The sequence below is a fragment of the Ranitomeya imitator genome, chromosome 10 (genome assembly GCF_032444005.1).
Source record: "Ranitomeya imitator isolate aRanImi1 chromosome 10, aRanImi1.pri, whole genome shotgun sequence".
Taxonomy (NCBI): domain Eukaryota; kingdom Metazoa; phylum Chordata; class Amphibia; order Anura; family Dendrobatidae; genus Ranitomeya; species Ranitomeya imitator.
In genome coordinates this window covers 63,304,003-63,323,418 of record NC_091291.1, presented here as the reverse complement: position 1 = coordinate 63,323,418, position 19,416 = coordinate 63,304,003, and the positions used below count along the sequence as shown (strand labels likewise).

General features: G+C 45.7%; 1 protein-coding gene across 3 annotated transcripts in view; it reads right to left on the bottom strand.

The window, feature by feature from the left end:
* Window positions 1–19,416, bottom strand: part of LOC138651327 (C-Jun-amino-terminal kinase-interacting protein 4-like) — an 834,119-nt gene that overhangs the window by 478,086 nt on the left and 336,617 nt on the right. For all 3 annotated transcript variants that reach the window (XM_069741428.1, XM_069741429.1, XM_069741430.1), the window contains one exon: window positions 11,214–11,268. In XM_069741428.1, coding sequence (XP_069597529.1) covers window positions 11,214–11,268 — 55 coding nt within the window. The remainder of the gene's footprint in view (window positions 1–11,213; window positions 11,269–19,416) is intronic.

Below are 19,416 nucleotides of genomic sequence, written 5' to 3'. Positions count from 1 at the left end.
GCTCAGAGAATTAACTGATTTGTTAATGGAGTTGTGTGTAGCAAAAGCAGGAGATCTTGTGGGGTTGACATATCTGGACACTGCTGGAGGTGTGAACCCCATAGTTCAAAAACTCCCATATAACCTGCAAGACAAGTGGGTTACATATGGTTCCAGGCATAAACAAACTTACAATGTACCATTTCCTCCATTCAACGTGTTTGTAGATTTGGTCTCAGAACAAGCAAAAATTTGAAATGATCCTAGCTTTGATTTCACGCTGTCATGTGCCAATAACTCTGTTAGTAAACCTCGCAGAACAACTGTAGAGGTCCACAAAACTAACATTTCTTCCACAGGTCAGTTCACAAAGAGTTCAGCACCCATCAAGGAGAAGATAAATCCGAGGACCCAAGCAGACAGTGTCCCTTACTTAAGTGCAGAGATTTCAGAGAAAAGTAATCGGAAGAAAGGAAAGCCTTCCTTAAGGAGAACCACATCTGCTACAAATGCTGCTCTTCAACATCCCACTTCGCCGGAGAATGTGAGGTTAGTGCAAAGTGTGCCGAATGTGACAGCACCGAACATTATTCAGCTCTACACCCTGGACAACCATTGGATACTTTGCCCCAAGTACAAGAGCATAGCGGGGAGCTGAATGACTCAAATACTGACACTCCAGCAATTACTTCTAAGTGTACTGAAGTTTGTGGAAATCTCATAGGAGGCAAGTCCTGCTCTAAAATTTCCCTAGTGAGAGTCTACCCAGCAGACGAAAAGGACAAAGCCACCAAAGTATACACAATTTTAGATGATCAGAGTAACAGGTTATTAGCCAAGTCTGCCTTCTTTGATAGCTGGTAGAAGAGCAACAGGCTACGTAGTTGAGTCTATAGATGGCCAAATGTGTCTGCCTTTACCAACCATATTGGAATGTAACCAGATTCCTGACAACAGGTCAGAGATACCTACGCCTGAAGTGGCACCCCATCATCCTCATCTGAAGCGTATAGAACATGTGATTCCTAACCTTGACCCAGAGGTAGAGATATTCTACAAGTCCACAAGGTTAGGCAGCATGTCAATGGCTCTCACAAAGCTCCATATGCCCAGAGACTCGACCTTGGGTGGGTCATTGTAGGAGAGGACTGCTTAGGAGAAGCACACAAACCGACAATGTTTAAGTCTAAGTTCACATTAGCGTTGCGCCGCTGTTGCCTCGGCGACGCAGCGGCGACGCGCCCCTATGTTTAACATAGGGGACGCGTGCGTCTTTTTGGTTGCGTTTTTCGCCACGTGCGTCGTTTCCGACGCTGGCGTCGGACGCACGAAAACGCTACAAGTTGCATTTTCTGTGCGTCCGATTTTGGTCAAAAACGACGCACGCGTCGCAAAACGCGCGTTTTGCGATGCGTCGCGCGTTGCGTCGCCGACGCAGGGCGGCGCAACGCTAGTGTGAACGTACCCTAACAACATGCTTACCAGTACGCTCGACAACAGACGTCCATCTCGTCTTCAACCATGTGAAAATCACTACTTCATAAAGGAATTGCCACACAGCACTTCAGCACCAAGTATCTCGGCAAGTCATGCCTATGATGATTGCATCCAGAATAGCGACCAAGATCACCTTGGGTGTATGGTCTTCCGCAAGGCGAAAGAAGATTATCGCACAGCAACGTCATTTGAAGATAGACAGTTCCTAGAGATGATGGAGCAAGGAATGGTGCAGGACAAAAATAAGAACTGGATTGCACCTCTACCTTTCAAGCCTTAAAGACAACGCTTGCCTAACAACAGAGAACAAGTTTATAAACACTTTGTCTACCTCATGCACAGCTTTTGTAGTAGACCAAAGATGGAAGATCATTTCTTCAACTTCATGGAGAAGATATGTAAGAACGGTCATGCAGAGTTAGCACCTACAGTTCAAGACTTTGAGGACCAATGGCACCATGGTAAACACATCCACACAGCTCTACAGCTAGAGCAGTCAAATAATATAATTATCCGAGCTGTACAACGGGAAAACTACGCCAAAGAAATCGACTGTGTAACCAATCAAAGACCAATACCAAAAGATAGCGTTCTGAGGAAACTCGACCCAGTCATGGATGGAGACGGTCTCTTAACCCCCTTCATGACCCAGCCTATTTTGACCTTAATGACCTGGCCATTTTTTGCAATTCTGACCAGTGTCCCTTTATGAGGTAATAACTCAGGAACGCTTCAACGGATCCTAGCGGTTCTGAGATTGTTTTTTCGTGACATATTGGGCTTCATGTTAGTGGTAAATTTAGGTCAATAAATTCTGTGTTTATTTGTGATAAAAACGGAAATTTGGCGAAAATTTTGAAAATTTCGCAATTTTCACATTTTGAATTTTTATTCTGTTAAACCAGAGAGTTATGTGACACAAAATAGTTAATAAATAACATTTCCCACATGTATACTTTACATCAGCACAATTTTGGAAACAAAATTATTTTTTGCTAGGAAGTTATAAGGGTTAAAATTTGACCAGCGATTTCTCATTTTTACAACGAAATTTACAAAACCATTTTTTTTAGGGACCACCTCACATTTGAAGTCAGTTTGAGGGGTCTATATGGCTGAAAATACCCAAAAGTGACACCATTCTAAAAACTGCACCCCTCAAGGTGCTCAAAACGACATTCAAGAAGTTTATTAACCCTTCAAGTGCTTCACAGCAGCAGAAGCAACATGGATGAAAAAAATGAACATTTAACTTTTTAGTAACAAAAATTATTTTTTAGCAACAATATTTTTTATTTTCCCAAAGGGAAAATGAGAAACTAAACCTCGAAAGTTGTTTTCCAATTTGTCCTGAGAACGCTGATACCTCATATGTGGGGGTAAATCACTGTTTGGGCGCACGGCAGGGCTTGGAAGGGAAGGAGCGCCATTTGACTTTTTGAATGAAAAATTGGCTCCACTCTTTAGCATGTCATGTTTGGAGAGTCCCCGTGAGCCTAAAAATTGAAGCTCCCCCACAAATGACCCCATTTTGGAAACTAGACCCCCAAGGAACTTATCTAGAAGCATAGTGAGCACTTTAAACCCCCAGGTGCTTCACAAATTGATCCGTAAAAATGAAAAAGTACTTTTTTTTTTTCACAAAAATTTTTTTTTCGCCTCAATTTTTTCATTTTCACATGGGCAATAGGATAAAATGGATTCTAAAATTTGTTGGGCAATTTCTCCTGAGTACGCCGATACCTCATATGTGGGGGTAAACCACTTTTTGGGCACACGGCAGGGCTCGGAAGGGAAGACGCACCATTTGACTTTTTGAATGGAAAATTAGCTCCAATTGTTAGCGGACACCATGTCGCGTTTGGAGAGCCCCTGTGTGTCTAAACATTGGAGCTCCCCCACAAGTTACCCCATTTTGGAAACTAGACCCCCCAAGGAACTTATCTTGATGCATATTGAGCACTTTAAACCCCCAGGTGCTTCACAGAATTTTATAACGCAGAGCCATGAAAATAAAAAATATTTTTTCTTTCCTCAAAAATGATTTTTTAGCCTGGAATTTCCTATTTTGCCAAGGGTAATAGGAGAAATTGGACCACAAGTGTTGTTGTACAGTTTGTCCTGAGTACGCTGATACCCCATATGTGAGGGTAAACCACTGTTTGGGCGCACGGCAGGGCTCGGAAGGGAAGGCACGCCATTTGGCTTTTTAAATGGAAAATTAGCTCCAATCATTAGCGGACACCATGTCGCGTTTGGAGAGCCCCTGTGTGCTTAAACATTGGAGATCCCCCACAAATGACCCCATTTTGGAAACTAGACCCCCAAAGGAACTAATCTAGATGTGTGGTGAGCACTTTGAACCCCCAACTGCTTCACAGAAGTTTATAACGCAGAGCCATGAAAAAAAAAAAAAATGATATCTAAGCCCGCAATTTTTTATTTTCCCAAGGGTAACCGGAGAAATTTCACCCCAAAATTTGTTGTCCAGTTTCTCCTAAGTACGCTGATACCCCATAAGTGGGGGTAAACCACTGTTTGGACACATGCCGGGGTTCGGAAGTGAAGTAGTGACGTTTTGAAATGCAGACTTTGATGGAATGCTCTGCAGGTGTCACGTTGCGTTTGCAGAGCCCCTGATGTGGCTAAACAGTAGAAACCCCCCACAAGTGACCCCATTTTGGAAACTAGACCCCGAAAGGAACTTATCTAGATATGTGGTGAGCACTTTGAACCCCCAAGTGCTTCACAGATGTTTATAACGCAGAGCCGTGAAAATAATAAATACGTTTCCTTTCCTCAAAAATATTTTTTTGCCCAGAATTTTTTATTTTCCCAAGGGTCACAGGAGAAATTGGACCCCAACAGTTGTCCAGTTTCTCCTGAGTACGCCGATACCCCATGTGTGGGGGTAAACCACTGTTTGGGCACATGTCGGGGCTCAGAAGGGAAGTAGTGACTTTTGAAATGCAGACTTTGATGGAATGGTCTGCGGGCGTCACGTTAGGTGTGCCTAAACAGTAGAAACCTCCCACAAGTGACCCCATTTTGGAAACTAGACCCCCCAATGAACTTCTCTAGATATGTGGTGAGCACTTTGAACCCCCAAGTGCTTCACAGACGTTTACAACGCAGAGCTGTGAAAATAAAAAATCATTTTTCTTTCCTCAAAAATGATGTTTTAGCAAGCAATTTTTTATTTTCAAAAAGGTAACAGGAGATATTGGACCCCAGTAATTGTTGCGCAGTTTGTCCTGAGTATGCTGGTACCCCATATGTGGGGGTAAACCACTGTTTGGGCACACGTCGGGGCTCGGAAGTGAGGGAACATCATTTGACTTTTTGAATACAAGATTGGCTGGAATCAATGGTGGCGCCATGTTGCGTTTGGAGACCCCTGATGTTCCTAAACAGTGGAAACCCCTAAATTCTACCTCCAACACTAAGGCTTGGTTCCCATTGCGTTAATGGGAACGCGCTAACGGACAGCGTTGCACGGCGAAATTAACGCCGTGCAACGCGTCCGTTAGCGCACCCATTCACGGCAATGGGAACGCGCAGCACTAGCGCGTGCCATGTTCGGCATATGCGCTAGCGACGCGCCGGTGTTTCCTGGCGCGCCGCGGACGCTGCTTGCAGCGTCCGAGGCGCGCCCGCGGTCCGTTCCCAGCTCTCGCAGATCGGGGATCTGCGAGAGCGGGGACGTTACCGCGACCCCGGGACGCGGCCACATTAAAAACATTGCGTTAGCGCAACCCGCTAGCGCTAAACGGGTTGCACTAACGCAATGTCATCCTAGCCTAACCCCAACACACCCCTAACCCTAATCCCAACTGTAGCCATAACCCTAATCACAACGGCAGATTCGGCGGGCGCACTGCGCATGTGCCCACCATTTTGGAAGATGGCGGCGCCCAGGGAGAAGACGGAAGGACCCCGGGAGGATCGGTAAGTATGATGGGGTGGGGGAGACACAGGGGGGGAAGGGGGGTGGATCGGTGCATGGGGGGTGGATCGGAGCGCGGGGGTGCGGATCGGAGCACGGGGGTGGATCGGAGCACGGGGGGTGGATCGGACCACAGGGGGGTGGGATTGGAGCACGGGGGGAGCGGACCACAGCACGGGGGGGAGTGGAGCACAGGACGGAGGGGAGCCGGAGCTGTGTACAGGACAGATCAGTGGCTTGGGGGGGGCGATCTGTGGGGTGGGGGGGCACACCAGTGTTTCCAGCCATGGCCGATGATATTGCAGCATCAGCCATGGCTGGATTGTAATATTTCACCAGTTTCAATAGGTGAAATATTACAAATCGCTCTGATTGGCAGTTTCACTTTCAACAGCCAATCAGAGTGATCGTAGCCACGGGGGGAGGGGTGAAGCCACCCCCCCTGGGCTGTACTACCACTCCCCCTGTCCCTGCAGATCGGGTGAAATTGGAGTTAACCCGTGATCTTTCCATGACGCCACATAGGCGTCATGGGTCGGATTGGCACTGACTTTCATGATGCCTACGTGGCGTCAAAGGTCGGGAAGGGGTTAAGAATAGGAGGATACCTTAAAGAGGCAAAAATAGGTTCTGCAGAGAAACATCCCATGATAGTTCCTGGACAACATTACATAGCTACTCTGCTTGTTCAACATTATCACGAGCGGACAAAACACCAAGGTCGTATGTTCATAGAGCTAGCCTTAAGAACATCTGGTCTGTGGGTGGATAGTTGGAGCTAAGATGTGTGTGCAGATTCATCTTTAACTGTGTTACTTGCAAAAAACTTTGTGGCATGTCACAGATTCCGAAGATGGCGGATCTTCCATATGACCGATTTAGCACAGATCCACCTTTCACCAACATCGGTCTAGATGTGTTTGGTCCTTGGTCTGTGGTTGTCCGACAAACCAGAGGAGGCCAGGCAAATGGTAATCTATGGGCGAATATGTCCACTTGTCTATCCATTAGAGCCGTCCACATAGAGGTAATCAAATCTATGGACACTTCATACTTCATAAATGCTCTCCGGCGTTTCATTGCCATCAGAGGACCCATCAAACATATTCGTTCAGACCGAGGCACGAGCTTTGTCGGAGCAGCAAGAGAACTGCAATTCTCTTTCAACTTGGATATGAAGGTCAAAGAAAAATAACCAAGTGTACATGGGTGTACTTGGACTTTTAATCCACAACAGTCTTCACACAAGGGAGGTCTATGGGAGAGAACGATAGGTGTTGCAAGGAGAATCCTCAATTCAATCTTCTTACAGGAAGGATCTGCAAGACTGACACACGAAAGCTTTACAACATTCACGGCCGAAGTGTAAGCCATCATAAACGCCAGACCATTGACTCCAATTTCCAGCGATCCTGATGACCCAACTGTTCTCACCCCAGCCCTGCTGCTTACACAGAAGACCGACCCTAATTGCTCTCCACCTGAAGAATTTAATGTTAAAAACCATTACAGGAATCGATGGAGACAAGTACAGAGTCTCTCCAATGTCTTTTGGGACAAGTGGAATAAACAGTACCTGCCTACTCTGCAACAGAGGAGAAAGTGGCAAACCAGCAAGCTTAACCTCCAGCCTGGCGATATAGTACTAATGAAAGACTGTCAGTCTCAGAGAAATGAATTGCCATTAGGTCTCATTACTTAGACATTCCCAAGTAAGGATGGAATCATACATAAGGTTTAAGTAAAAATAGGAAAACAAGGCGGGACCAACTTGTACCTCAGGCCAGTAGGGGAACTCGTTCTGCTGTTCTTGTCCAATAAGCACAATAGTGACGTCGGCTGACATCAAGCGGGAAGTGTTCTGTCCAGCCATATAATTGCTGTCTAGAAAGATTACTCATGTTCTTTATGTCTACGTTATTACAGACATTATATTTTTGTGTGTATTAATCCTTCCTATAATTCATATTGTAAGTTAACAGCACCACCTGCTGGCTGTTTAATGCATAGATCTAGTTTAATTTGCAATGTGTTATGGGAAGTTCCTAAAACATTGTGGGATTGTTCCTGTTGCATTGTGGTCTTATTATTGACACTGTGAAGGGAACAGCAGCCATTGCTCCTCCATGCGTCTTAGGAGAAATTACACCATTTGTGTTCTTCATGCTCCTTAAAGCCTGCTCTAAGCATAGTTGGTAAGCACTATCAATGTGTTACAATCCTGTGTTTATCAATACGTTCGCTGTACCAAGTAGGTAATCATCAGTTTGTATTCCCTCATGTTACTGTGTATTGCAGACTATTTGTGTTTTATGTGTTTTATGTGTTTTCAGTGCAGCTATAAATTCTCAAATGCTCCTGTTATTGCATCCTATAGTTTCACCCTTTCCTATCACATCTGCAATCAATGAAAGGTTACAATTTTACAGCCTCTTTTCTTAAAGAAATCAGGGGGGTTAGCTACATGTCTCATTGCACACCCTGCTAAAATGTATGAGGACCAGTGTAGGTCAAATAATATTGCACGCTCCACTTTTCATTTTTTTCTATTTCCACAAAAATGTAAAATAACCAATACATTTTGTTCAACTTCACAATTGTGTTTCGCTTGTTGTTGATTCTTCACCAAAAATTTATATTTGGTATCTTTATGTTTGAAGCATGATATGTGGGAAAAGGTTGAAAAGTTCCAGGGAGCTGAATAATTTTGCAAGGCACTGTATTTGGTCAGTATTTTACATCAGTATTTGCAAGCCAAAACCACTTAATAGCTAAAATCAATCAGTAACCTAATGCCGGGGTCACACTTGCATGTGCAATGCAAGAAACTCGCTTGAGTCTCTCACAGTGGCGTAGGAAGGGGGATGCGGGGGGGGCGGTCCGCCCCGGGCGGCACAATGCGGGGGGCGGCCGGCGCTGCAGGAGAAGAAAAAAAAAAAAAAAAAAGACGCCCCTTTAAATCTTCGGGCGGCGCCGTCCGCCGCCACGACCAGGGCCAGCTCCCCCCACCACCGGACCCCGCCCCCCGCTCTATACTCACCTCTCCTGGTTCCTGCGGCGCCGGCAGCTACAGCGTCCTCTGACTCTGCGACGTCTCAGAGAAGAGGGCGCGATGACGTCACTACTGTGCGCGCCGCTCTGCCTCTCTGTCCTGAGCGTCGCAGAGCCGGAGAGACGCTGACTGCACCGGACCTGCGCTAGGAACGGGAGAGGTGAGGATTTTACTTTTTTTTTTTTTTCTTTATGTCTGACTGTCTGGGGCTGGGGCAATGCTGGACACACTGGGGCAATACTGGAGACCATGGGGCAGATTGCTGGACACACTGGGGCAATACATGAGACCATGGGGCAGATTGCTGGACACACTGGGGCAATACATGAGACCATGGGGCAGATTGCTGGACACACTGGGGCAATACAGGAGACTATGGGGCAGATTGCTGGACACACTGGGGCAATACTGGAGACCATGGGGCAGATTGCTGGACACACTGGGGCAATACAGGAGACCATGTGGCAGAATGCTGGACACACTGGGGCAATACAGGAGACTATGGGGCAGATTGCTGGACACACTGAATACTGGAGACCATGGGGCAGATTTCAGGACACATTGAGGCAATGCTGGAGACCCTGGGCAGACTTCTGGACATACTGGGGCAATACTGGAGACCATGGGGCAGATTGCTGGACACACCGGGGCAATACTGGAGACCATGGGGCAGAATGCTGGACACACTGGGGCAATACAGGAGACCATGGGGCAGATTGCTGGATACACCGGGGCAATACTGGAGACCATGGGGCAGAATGCTGGACACACTGGGGCAATACAGGAGACCATGGGGCAGATTGCTGGACACACTGGGGCAATACTGGAGACCCTGGGGCAGATTTCTGGACACATTGAGGCAATGCTGGAGACCCTGGGGCAGACTTCTGGACACACTGGGGCAATGCTGGACACTGGGGCAGATTGCTGGACACACTGGGGGTAATATGCTGGACACACTGGGGCAATGCTGGACACTGGGGGTAATATGCTGGACACACTGGGGCAGACTGCTGGACACACTGGGGAAAGGCTGGACACTGGGGCAATGCTGGACACTGGGGGTAATATGCTGGACACACTGGGGCAGACTGCTGGACACACTGGGGAAAGGCTGGACACTGGGGCAGATTGCTGGACACACTGGGGGCAGTGCTGGACATACTGGGGCAGATTGCTGGACACACTGGGGGTAATATGCTGGACACACTGGGGCAGATTGCTGGACAACATGGGGGTAATATGCTGGACACACTGGGGCAGATTGCTGGACAACATGGGGGTAATATGCTGGACACACTGGGGGCAGGACTTGAGGCATGGGCAGAATGTAGATACGGGGCATGATTGGAGACACGGGGCAGGATTGGATCATGGGGCAGGACGGATATGATGGAGGTTGGTGGGGCAGGATGTGGAGATCATATGGGGTAGAATGGATACTCATGAGGGCAGGATGCGAGAACATATGGCTGGAGCCAGGAATGAGAAACGGGGCCAGGGTGGGGAATATTATTACCATAGGGGCTAATTAAGGGATATTATTACTGCAGTGATGTATTTATTTTATTTTTTGAGTATACTGTTTTAAATGGGGGGGCGGTCCTGTTACTGTGCAGAGTGACACTATATCACCTTTTTTTCTTCATGTGATGTAATGTAGAAGTTGTGAAAAATTAAGTAATGTGTTCTGCAAGCGGAGCTCGAGATAACTGTGTTATTTCCTGCAGAAACGAGTCCTGGCTGGAAGGAATGAAGGCGGTCTGTGCTGGATGAAAGATGAAGGACTTCACCTAGAGACGTCACTGGTGAGTCAGTGTTACCTATACACTGACACTATACACTGTATACTATATAGAGGTCCTGTGTATAATGTCACCAGTGATCTCTGTATTACCTCTACACAGACACTGCATACTAAGTACAGATCTCCTGTGAATACTGGCACTTATGGTGATAGTATTGTGGGTTTTTTTTTTATTACTGATCAGTATTGTAGTATTCAGTCACTATGTGGTGGTAATATGTGGTCTGAAAATGGTGTTGTGGTATTTGTCCCTTGTATGTAGTATTATTCGGTCACTATGTGGCCTGGTCATGGTGTGGTGGTATTAAGTCACAGGTGTGGCATGTGGGGGTGACACCATTAGGCCCAGTTTAAGTTCTACAAAACAGGAAAACCGTTTTTGGTAACCTTTGTGTGTATTGAGCCGGGGGGGGGGGGGGGGGGGGGGGGCGCCAAACTCGGGAACAGCCCCGGGCGGCAAAAGCTCTAGCTACGCCTCTGGTCTCTCACATCAATACCCGACACTGCCGCCGACACTCGGGCTGGAGCTTGAGACTGCATAGACATACGAGTGCAGCTGAACACTCCGGTCCCGACAGCAGTGCCAGGTATTGATGCAAGAGACTCACGCGAGTTTCTTGCATTGCACATGCAAGTGTGACCACGGCCTTACAAAAAGTCAGTGTGTATCCCAGACCTCAGATGTGCAGGTCCTGTCCTGCACCAATCAGATAAATCAATGACAGACAGGAGAGCAGCTTTCTCAGTAATTGGAAAGGACACTGTTTCAGGCTTCTCCTCAGTCAGAAGAAACTGCTTCCAGACTAAGATGAACACGCTTTTTAGCAACATTTTTTTTTGCTGAAAAAGTGCATCTTTCTAGTCCAAAAGTACGGATAATGCTTGAAAAATGGAAATACTTGCACTACAAATTACGGATTTATTAAGCTTACTGTGCATCTCTCAGTTGTGCGTTCTCAATCATCAAAGCATCTACAGGATTACCACCTTGATAAGAAAGAAAAATATAAACATTATAAGTATATAGAATAACACTGCTAGACATATATACATACATATATATGAGGCTATATAGCTACCGCAAAAAACGCAGAAAAATGGAAGAAATTGTTTATGGACCATTAGCACAGTGCAGAAGGTATAGCTGAGTAGGCATTAAACATGAATTTTAACTCATTAGAAAACAGATCTTTGCACTTCATAGGGTACTCAGGGAAGATAAAAAAATGGCATTGTCCCTGCCCTCATACACTATACATATGAGATACTTCGTGCAGCACTTTAATTATATTTAGAACACTTGCAATTCTGTGTGACAGGAGCTGCTCCTCACTGTTCTCCCCTCCCATCTGAGACATTACAGAAGTACAAGGAGGGTGAGCCACAAAAGGTCATTGCTAAAGAACCTGGCTGTGGACTGCTGCTGGAGTCATTGCCTCAAGAGCCACCATACACAGATGTATCCAGGACATGGGCTACAAGTGTTGCAGTCCTTGTGTCAAGCCACTCATGACCAATAGACAATGCCAGAAGCATCTCACCTGTTCCAAAGGAAAAAAAAATGAACTGGACTTTTGCTCAGTGGTCCAAGGTGTTGTTTTCAGATGAAAGTCTTCATCGCCACAGCTGAATGATTTACATCTGTTAGCCAGCATAAGTACACAGGTTGCCTGGTTGCTAGGGAATCCCCACATGTAATCAAGCTGGCTAAGAGATGTAAATCATTCAGCTGAGGTGAAGGAAACAATCTCCGAGCACTAAAAAATACTCGGAGATCACCCGAGCATGCTTGGGAAATCTTGAGTAACGAGTATATTCGCTCATCACTAGAGCCATGTCATCTGCTGGGGTAGGTTCACTGTGTTTTAGCAAGACCAAAGTCAGCGCAGCTGTCTACAAGGAAATTTTAGAGCACTTCATGCTTCCCTATGCCGACAAGTTTTTTGGAGATGGAAATTTCATTATCCAGCAGGACTTGACACCTGTCCACACTGCCAAAAGTACCAGTACTTGGTTTAAAAACAACAGTATCACTGTGCTTGATCGGTCAGCAGACTCGCCTGACCTTAACCCCATAGCGAGTCTATGGGGTATTGTTAAGAGGAAGATGAGAAACACAAGACCCAATAATGCAGACGAGCTGAAGGCTGCTATCAAAGCAACCTGGGTTTCCATAACACCTCAGCAGTGCCACAGGCTCATCGCTTCCATACCATGCCGCATTAATGCAGTAATTGCTGCAAAAGGAGCCCCAACCAAGTATTGCGTGCATTTACTGAACATACACTTCAGTAAGCCAACATTTCGGATTTTAAAATAATTTTTTCAAGCTAGTGTTATAAAGTATTCCAATTTACTGAGATAATGAGTTTTGTGTTTTCATTGGCTGTAAGCAATAATCATTGACATTAACAGAAATAAACACGTGAGATACATCACTGTTTGTAATGACTCTATATAATATAGGAGTTTAATCTTTTGTATTGAAGAACTGAAATAAATTAACTTTTTGATGATATTCTAATTTTGTGAGAAGCACCTGTATGTGCTATAGCACATGTTTAGAGGGAATCTGTCACCTCATTTTTCCCAAAAGCTGCGAAAAATATAAGGCTACTTAACTCCACTTACATCTTTGCCCCATGCCAGCTGTCAATGTTGTACTATGGCTCTAGTTCGCTCCTGGATCGTTCGGCGTTCCTGTTGCTCCAGCAGAAGCTAAGTTCCTCTGTGCTATTTTGCTTGTTTGCTATTTTTTCTGTCCAGCTTGCTTTTGTCAATATTGCCTTGCTTGCTGGAAGCTCTGGGACGCAGAGGGGCGCCTCCCGCACCGTGAGTCGGTGCGGAAGGTATTTTTCCCTGCACTCTCTGCGTGGTCTTTTGTAGGTTTTTGTGCTGACCGCAAAGTAACCTTTACTATCCTCGGTCTGTTCAGTAAGTCGGGCCTCACTTTGCTAAATCTATTTCATCTCTGTGTTTGTATTTTCGTCTTTACTCACAGTCATTATATGTGGGGGGCTGCCTTTTCCTTTGGGGAATTTCTCTGAGGCAAGGTAGGCTTTATTTTTCTATCTTCAGGGCTAGCTAGTTTCTTAGGCTGTGCCGAGTTGCATAGGGAGCGTTAGGCGCAATCCACGGCTATTTCTAGTGTGTTCTGATAGGTTTAGGGATTGCAGTCAGCAGAGTTCCCACGTCCCAGAGCTCGTCCATTATTTGTCCTAACCACCGGATCATAACACCTCCCATTTTCATGCGATGATGTCCTCTTCCTTGCTTCTGTTGTGGCTCCTGAAAAGGCGTACTGATTTGCCCTGTTGAGGGCAGCGTAAAGTACTGCAGTGTGCAGGCGCCAGGCCTCTCTGACCTTTCCAGACACCTGCCCACTGCAGTACTTTGCTCTGCCCTCAACAGGGCAGAGAATTACGCCTGAGTAGGAGCCGCGACAGAAGGATGAGGACGTCATCGCATGAAGATGGGAGGCACCGGACCTGCGACGCCCATCGTACCAAGACTGCACCGTACCACCCCTGGGTGAGCAAAATCTAACTTGTTTTTCTTATCTTTCAGGTTACAACGGGGGATTATCTCCAGCATTACAGAATGCTGTAGATAAGCCCCTAATGGCGGTGGCCGCAGCTTGTATGCAAAAAATGAGGTGACAGATTTCCTTTAATAAAGATAGTTGTATTCACCAAAACACTGCAAAAACATTTGTTGCAAGCACTTTTTCACGTTCTATGGGTAAAAAACACTGCAAAAATCCAGAAAACTGGCATGCTGAAAATTTTAAAAATTTGCAGTTCTCAAATTCACTCACAAAAAATAAAGCATGCATGAGATTTCCGAAATCTTATAGCTTTTGCTGGTACTGTAAAAAGCTACAGAGCTTCATTTTTTTAACCCATATCATGAAAGTAGGGTTAATTATACAACTTTCATGACAAAATCTTCAGTTTTATTCAAAGTACGTGAGGCAAAAATGAATATACTCCATATAGAAAACTACTACATCTAGTATTTTGTATGACCTCCGTGATTTGTAGAGACAGCACCAAGTCTTCTAGACAGGGAATGAATAAGTTGCTGACATATTTCAACATCTATCTTTTTCCATTCTTCCAGAATGACCTCTATTCGGGCCTAGTAGATGCTGGATGGAGAGTGATGCTCAATTAGTCTCTTCAGATCTCCCCATAAGTGTTCAGTTGAGGTTCAAATCAGGAGACACTTGGCCAATGAATTCATTTTTACCCTGTTCTTCTGCAGAAATGAAGCAGTGATCTCATGTGTGTGCTTTGGATCATTGTCATATTGCAAAAGTGCAAATGTACCAAGGGCATGGAGTGATGGAAGCATATTTTCTTTCAATACAGTGCAGTACATCTGTGATTTCATACCATCAACAAAATGTAACTCCCAAACACAAGCAGCAATAATGCAGCCCCACATGAGGACACTGCCACCACCAGGTTTCACCGTAGGCACCATGCATTTTTTTTCCTCATTACCCTGGCAAATTGTACGCTTTTTGTGCATGGGCTCTAGGAGACGCTTCCTTGGTGGACGACACTCATGTATGGCATTTCTTTGCAGTGCCAGCGCCGTTCCAGTGGTATCAGCACTCGCATTTCCGTGGCTCTCATTCGGTCGTTGTGACACGTGAGTACGGCACCCAATCCGCACTGTCATCACTGTCCCAGCCTCCGCACACTTAAGTAATTAACAGGAAGTGAGAGATACTGCTGCTGTTCACTTCCTGTTAATTACTTAATCGTATGAAGACAGGTACAGTGACTCCAGCCTCACATATAACAACAGTTGTACAGGAGCCCCAGGAATGAGAATGCCGACGCCGCTGGAACGGTGCTGGCATGGGAGTATAAGCTTTTTTATTTTATCGGGACAAACATTTAGATCAATAAGGGGTTGTGCTATTAGTGGACAACCCGTTTAAGGACATCAACCTAAATCATACTTCGTGATTAACATACAGTACTTCTGTGACTAGAGCAGCAACTCTACAGTCTGCACAACCAGAACAGGTAATGGCCATCATCATTGTAAGATGGTCATGGTGTAACAGTGTGTCCCTTTCCCAGCCTGTGTTCCTGGACTGTAATGTAATTAGGGCTAGGTCCAACTCGCTGCATCTAGTGGGGTATTCTGACTTTGCACTTCTCAGCATGGGGCTCATCAAATACACAAACCTTACAGACAGAACAGAGCCGGTAGCTTCTGGAAACTTCTCAATGTAGCCACATATTAAAAGTTGACGTGAACCTCACCTATGGTTGGGCTGATCCCAGGACACAGGACAATAGACTAATGTTTTTGGCCGGGTCAGTTGCTGGTGACCTGCCAAGGGTTGGGATCTTTTGCTGAGGAGAGATCCCGGTGATGTACATATTGTTAGAAACTGCCACGTGGGACTGCGTTGTATCCCTCATCTGCTGGATACATTGAACTCATCCAAGGACTATTTCTATATTTCCCTGGCTTCGGATTACTGGGTGGCACCCCAGGGACAGCTCCCTTTGTGTGGACTCGTTGTGGACGCATCACTGACGCTGTAACATTACACTCATTTGTGATGACCAGCTCCCTGTTCCAATAAATCTTGTTGGATTATTTATCGGCCTGATGTCTCTTCCTGCTCTGTCGCATACCCCATCACAAACTGGTGGCAAGCGGTGGGATCAGAGCAGAAGGAATTGCGGACAGCGGCCCATCAATGTCTGGAACCTCAGGATACAAGGTCTGGACTGTTGGGAGCCTACAAACAAAGGCCCGTGAATTAGAAGTCTGCTATACAGGGCTGACCAAGGAGCAAGTAATTAAGGCTGTAGAAGAAGCTTACCTGCAAGATGGCAATGAAGAAGGATTCCCACAGCAAAGGGAGGAAAGACAGGAGCTGCAGGTAAACACCCCAAAAAGTCAGTGGGTTGTGTGGTACGAGGAGGAGATGGCATTACTTGGAGATGATGTCACCATAGAATATAAGATGGAGGCCATTCGTAGAGCTCAAGGGAGGGCATTGCTGGAGAGACAGCTTGCTGTGGAAGTAGCGGGAAGCCCCAGACAGACTGTATCCACAGCATCCACCATGACAGAATTCCCCAGAGTGTTCAGCAATGACTTTCAGCCATTTAATGAGGCTGCAGGAGACATTGAGGGCTTCTTCCAGGACTTGAAACATCAATGTTGATTAATGGAAGTTCCGGAAAGGAAGAGTCAGACATCTAGTAGGGCCCTTAGAGGATGGAGCCTATAGAGCTATGGACCCCCGGTGGAACTGTGACTATGGGGAGGTAAAAGAGGCCATTCTAGAACATTATGTTGTAACCCCAGACACTTACAGGACTCATTTCTGTTCCTTAGCCTGTGGTGGGAAGTGTCTTTCAACATGTATGCCCACAGGCTCAAACAAGTATGTCATTGCTGGCTGGAGGGAGAAGGGGCCTTAACTTGGGATACTTTCCTCCAGGTCATACTAAAAGAGCAGTTCTATGCCAAAAGCCCCGCTGAGATCCGGGAATGGGTGCGTGAGAGGAAACCAGCTAAAGTGGAACGAGCTGCTGCTGTAGCTGATGAGGTTCTCCCCATTAAGCCTCAGTGGATAAAACTACTAGTCGGTGAGAAAAAAAACCTTCAGCTTTCCAACACTAGTGGCACCGTGTCCTTCAGCCTCCAATGTTCACCGTCCCACTAGATTACCAACTCATGGCAAACCCCCTGTGAATGTGCCTCCCATTATTCCTGCCTCATCTTTGGGAATACGACATAGAGGAAAAATCATAGGACGCAGGTGTTATGGATGTGGGCAGCCTGGTCATCTGCAAGTCGACTGACCAAGAGTTCGGAGGCAGGACAGCTACAGACCACCTTTGACTATCCATTATCTACAGACACCAGAAACAGGAGAAGAGCTGGATTCACTCCCTGGTGATTTGCCAAGTGACTCTGATATATTGGCTTCCCTACCAGGAGTCTATGGGGTGCGAGCCACAGCCACCTGTTCTTCGGATATTCAGCACAAACATCTAAAAGTTGTTGGCTTTCGTGACATTGGGGATTTTCTCACCATAGCCGATCCCTGAGTAATTCGACCAGAAGCAATTCAAAAGCGACCAGGGATTGCCAGTGAATTGGCTGGAGGTACTCAGAGATATATTCCAAGAGTGAGAGAGGCCCTAGGTTATGGCCTTGGGCCAAAACAATGCATGATCGGTGTGATGAGCGGCCTTCCTGCAGACATTCTTCTAGGAAACGATGTGGAGAATTTTCAATGCCACTTTGTCGGTGTGGTAACCCGAAGTTAAGCCAGGAGAGCAGCAGAGGTGGACGTGCTCAACCCGTCAATGGAAACAAGACTACCAGAACTGCTGTCCAGCCGGTGAGAGATTCTTCTTGTGGGGATCCTATGAGTGTCTATTGGGATAAATTTAAGTTTAGACAAGAGGTAGAGACAGACCCTACCCTAGCTAGTTTTAGAACTCGGGCTGAAGTAGGGCAGTTAAGGAAAAAAAGGGGAAAAATCATGGAAAATGGACTCCTATATCGAGCTAACAGCTGATTGTCCTCCAGAAATGCAGAGTTTCCCTATTACAGCTTGCTCATGACATTCCTACCGCTGGCCATCAAGGGAAAACCCACACAGAGATGATTGACTGAAATTTTCTTTTGGCCTAGGATTTCTCAAGCAGTGGTGCAATTCTGCCAAACTTGTGACATCTAAAAAATGATAGTGTTGGCCCCCTTAAAAATAGTCTGGGTGATCTGGTCGATGATGATGAGGAAAAAGCCAATATGCGAAATGACTATTTTTCATTAGTATTTACACAAGAAAATCCCATGGCGGACAAAATGACTAGTGATAAAAATTCCCAATTAAAAGTCACCTGCTTAACCCAGCAGGAAGTGTGGTGGCGTCTAAAAATCACTAAAATTGACAAATCTCCGGGCCCGGATGGGATACACCCTCGAGTACTGCAGGAATTAAGTACAGTCATTGATAGACCATTATTTTTAATCTTTAAAGACTCCATAATAACAGGGTCTGTACCACAGGACTGGCGTATAGCAAATGTGGTGCCGATATTCAAAAAGGGAACAAAAACTGAACTTGGAAATTATAGGCCAGTAAGCTTAACCTCTACTGTGGGTAAAATCCTGGAGGGCATTCTAAGGGATGCTATGCTGGAGTATCTGAAGAGGAATAACCTCATGACCCAGTATCAGTACGGGTTTACCAGGGACCGTTCATGTCAGACTAATTTGATCATTTTCTATGAAGAGGTAAGTTCCGGACTGGACCAAGGGAACCCAGTGGATGTAGTGTATATGGACTTTTCAAAAGCTTTTGATACGGTGCCACACAAAAAGTTGATACATAAAATGAGAATAATGGGGATAGGGGAAAATATGTGTAAGTGGGTTGAGAGCTGGCTCAGGGATAGGAAACAAAGGGTGGTTATTAATGGAGCACACTCGGACTGCGTAGCGGTTAACAGTGGGGTACCACAGGGGTCAGTATTGGGCCCTCTTCTTTTTAACATATTTATTAATGACCTTGTAGGGGGCATTCAGAGTAGAATTTCAATATTTGCAGATGACATTAAACTCTGCAGGGTAATCAATACAGAGGAGGAAAATTTTATATTACAGGATGATTTATGTAAACTAGAAGCTTGGGCTGATAAATGGCAAATGAGCTTCAATGGGGATAAATGTAAGGTCATGCACTTGGGAAGAAGTAATAAGATGTATAATGATGTGCTTAATTCTAAAACTCTGGGCAAAACCGTCAATGAAAAAGACCTGGGTGTATGGGTGGATGACAAACTCATATTCAGTGGCAAGTGTCAGGCAGCTGCTACAAAGGCAAATAAAATAATGGCAAAAGGGAACCTAAAATATAACGTTTAATAAATACTATTAAAAACTACATGACACAACATATAATGACAAACTCGTGCATTGACCACACAGGTCAGCAGGACAAGGAACTGATAAACAGTCCAAAAGAGGAAAAATCAGTAGTCAATTTGGAACTCTACACAGCCTTAAGGGCTTATTATCACAATATACACCCTGTCCAGTAAAGCAGAGGAACCAAAAATACCAATGTATGCTACT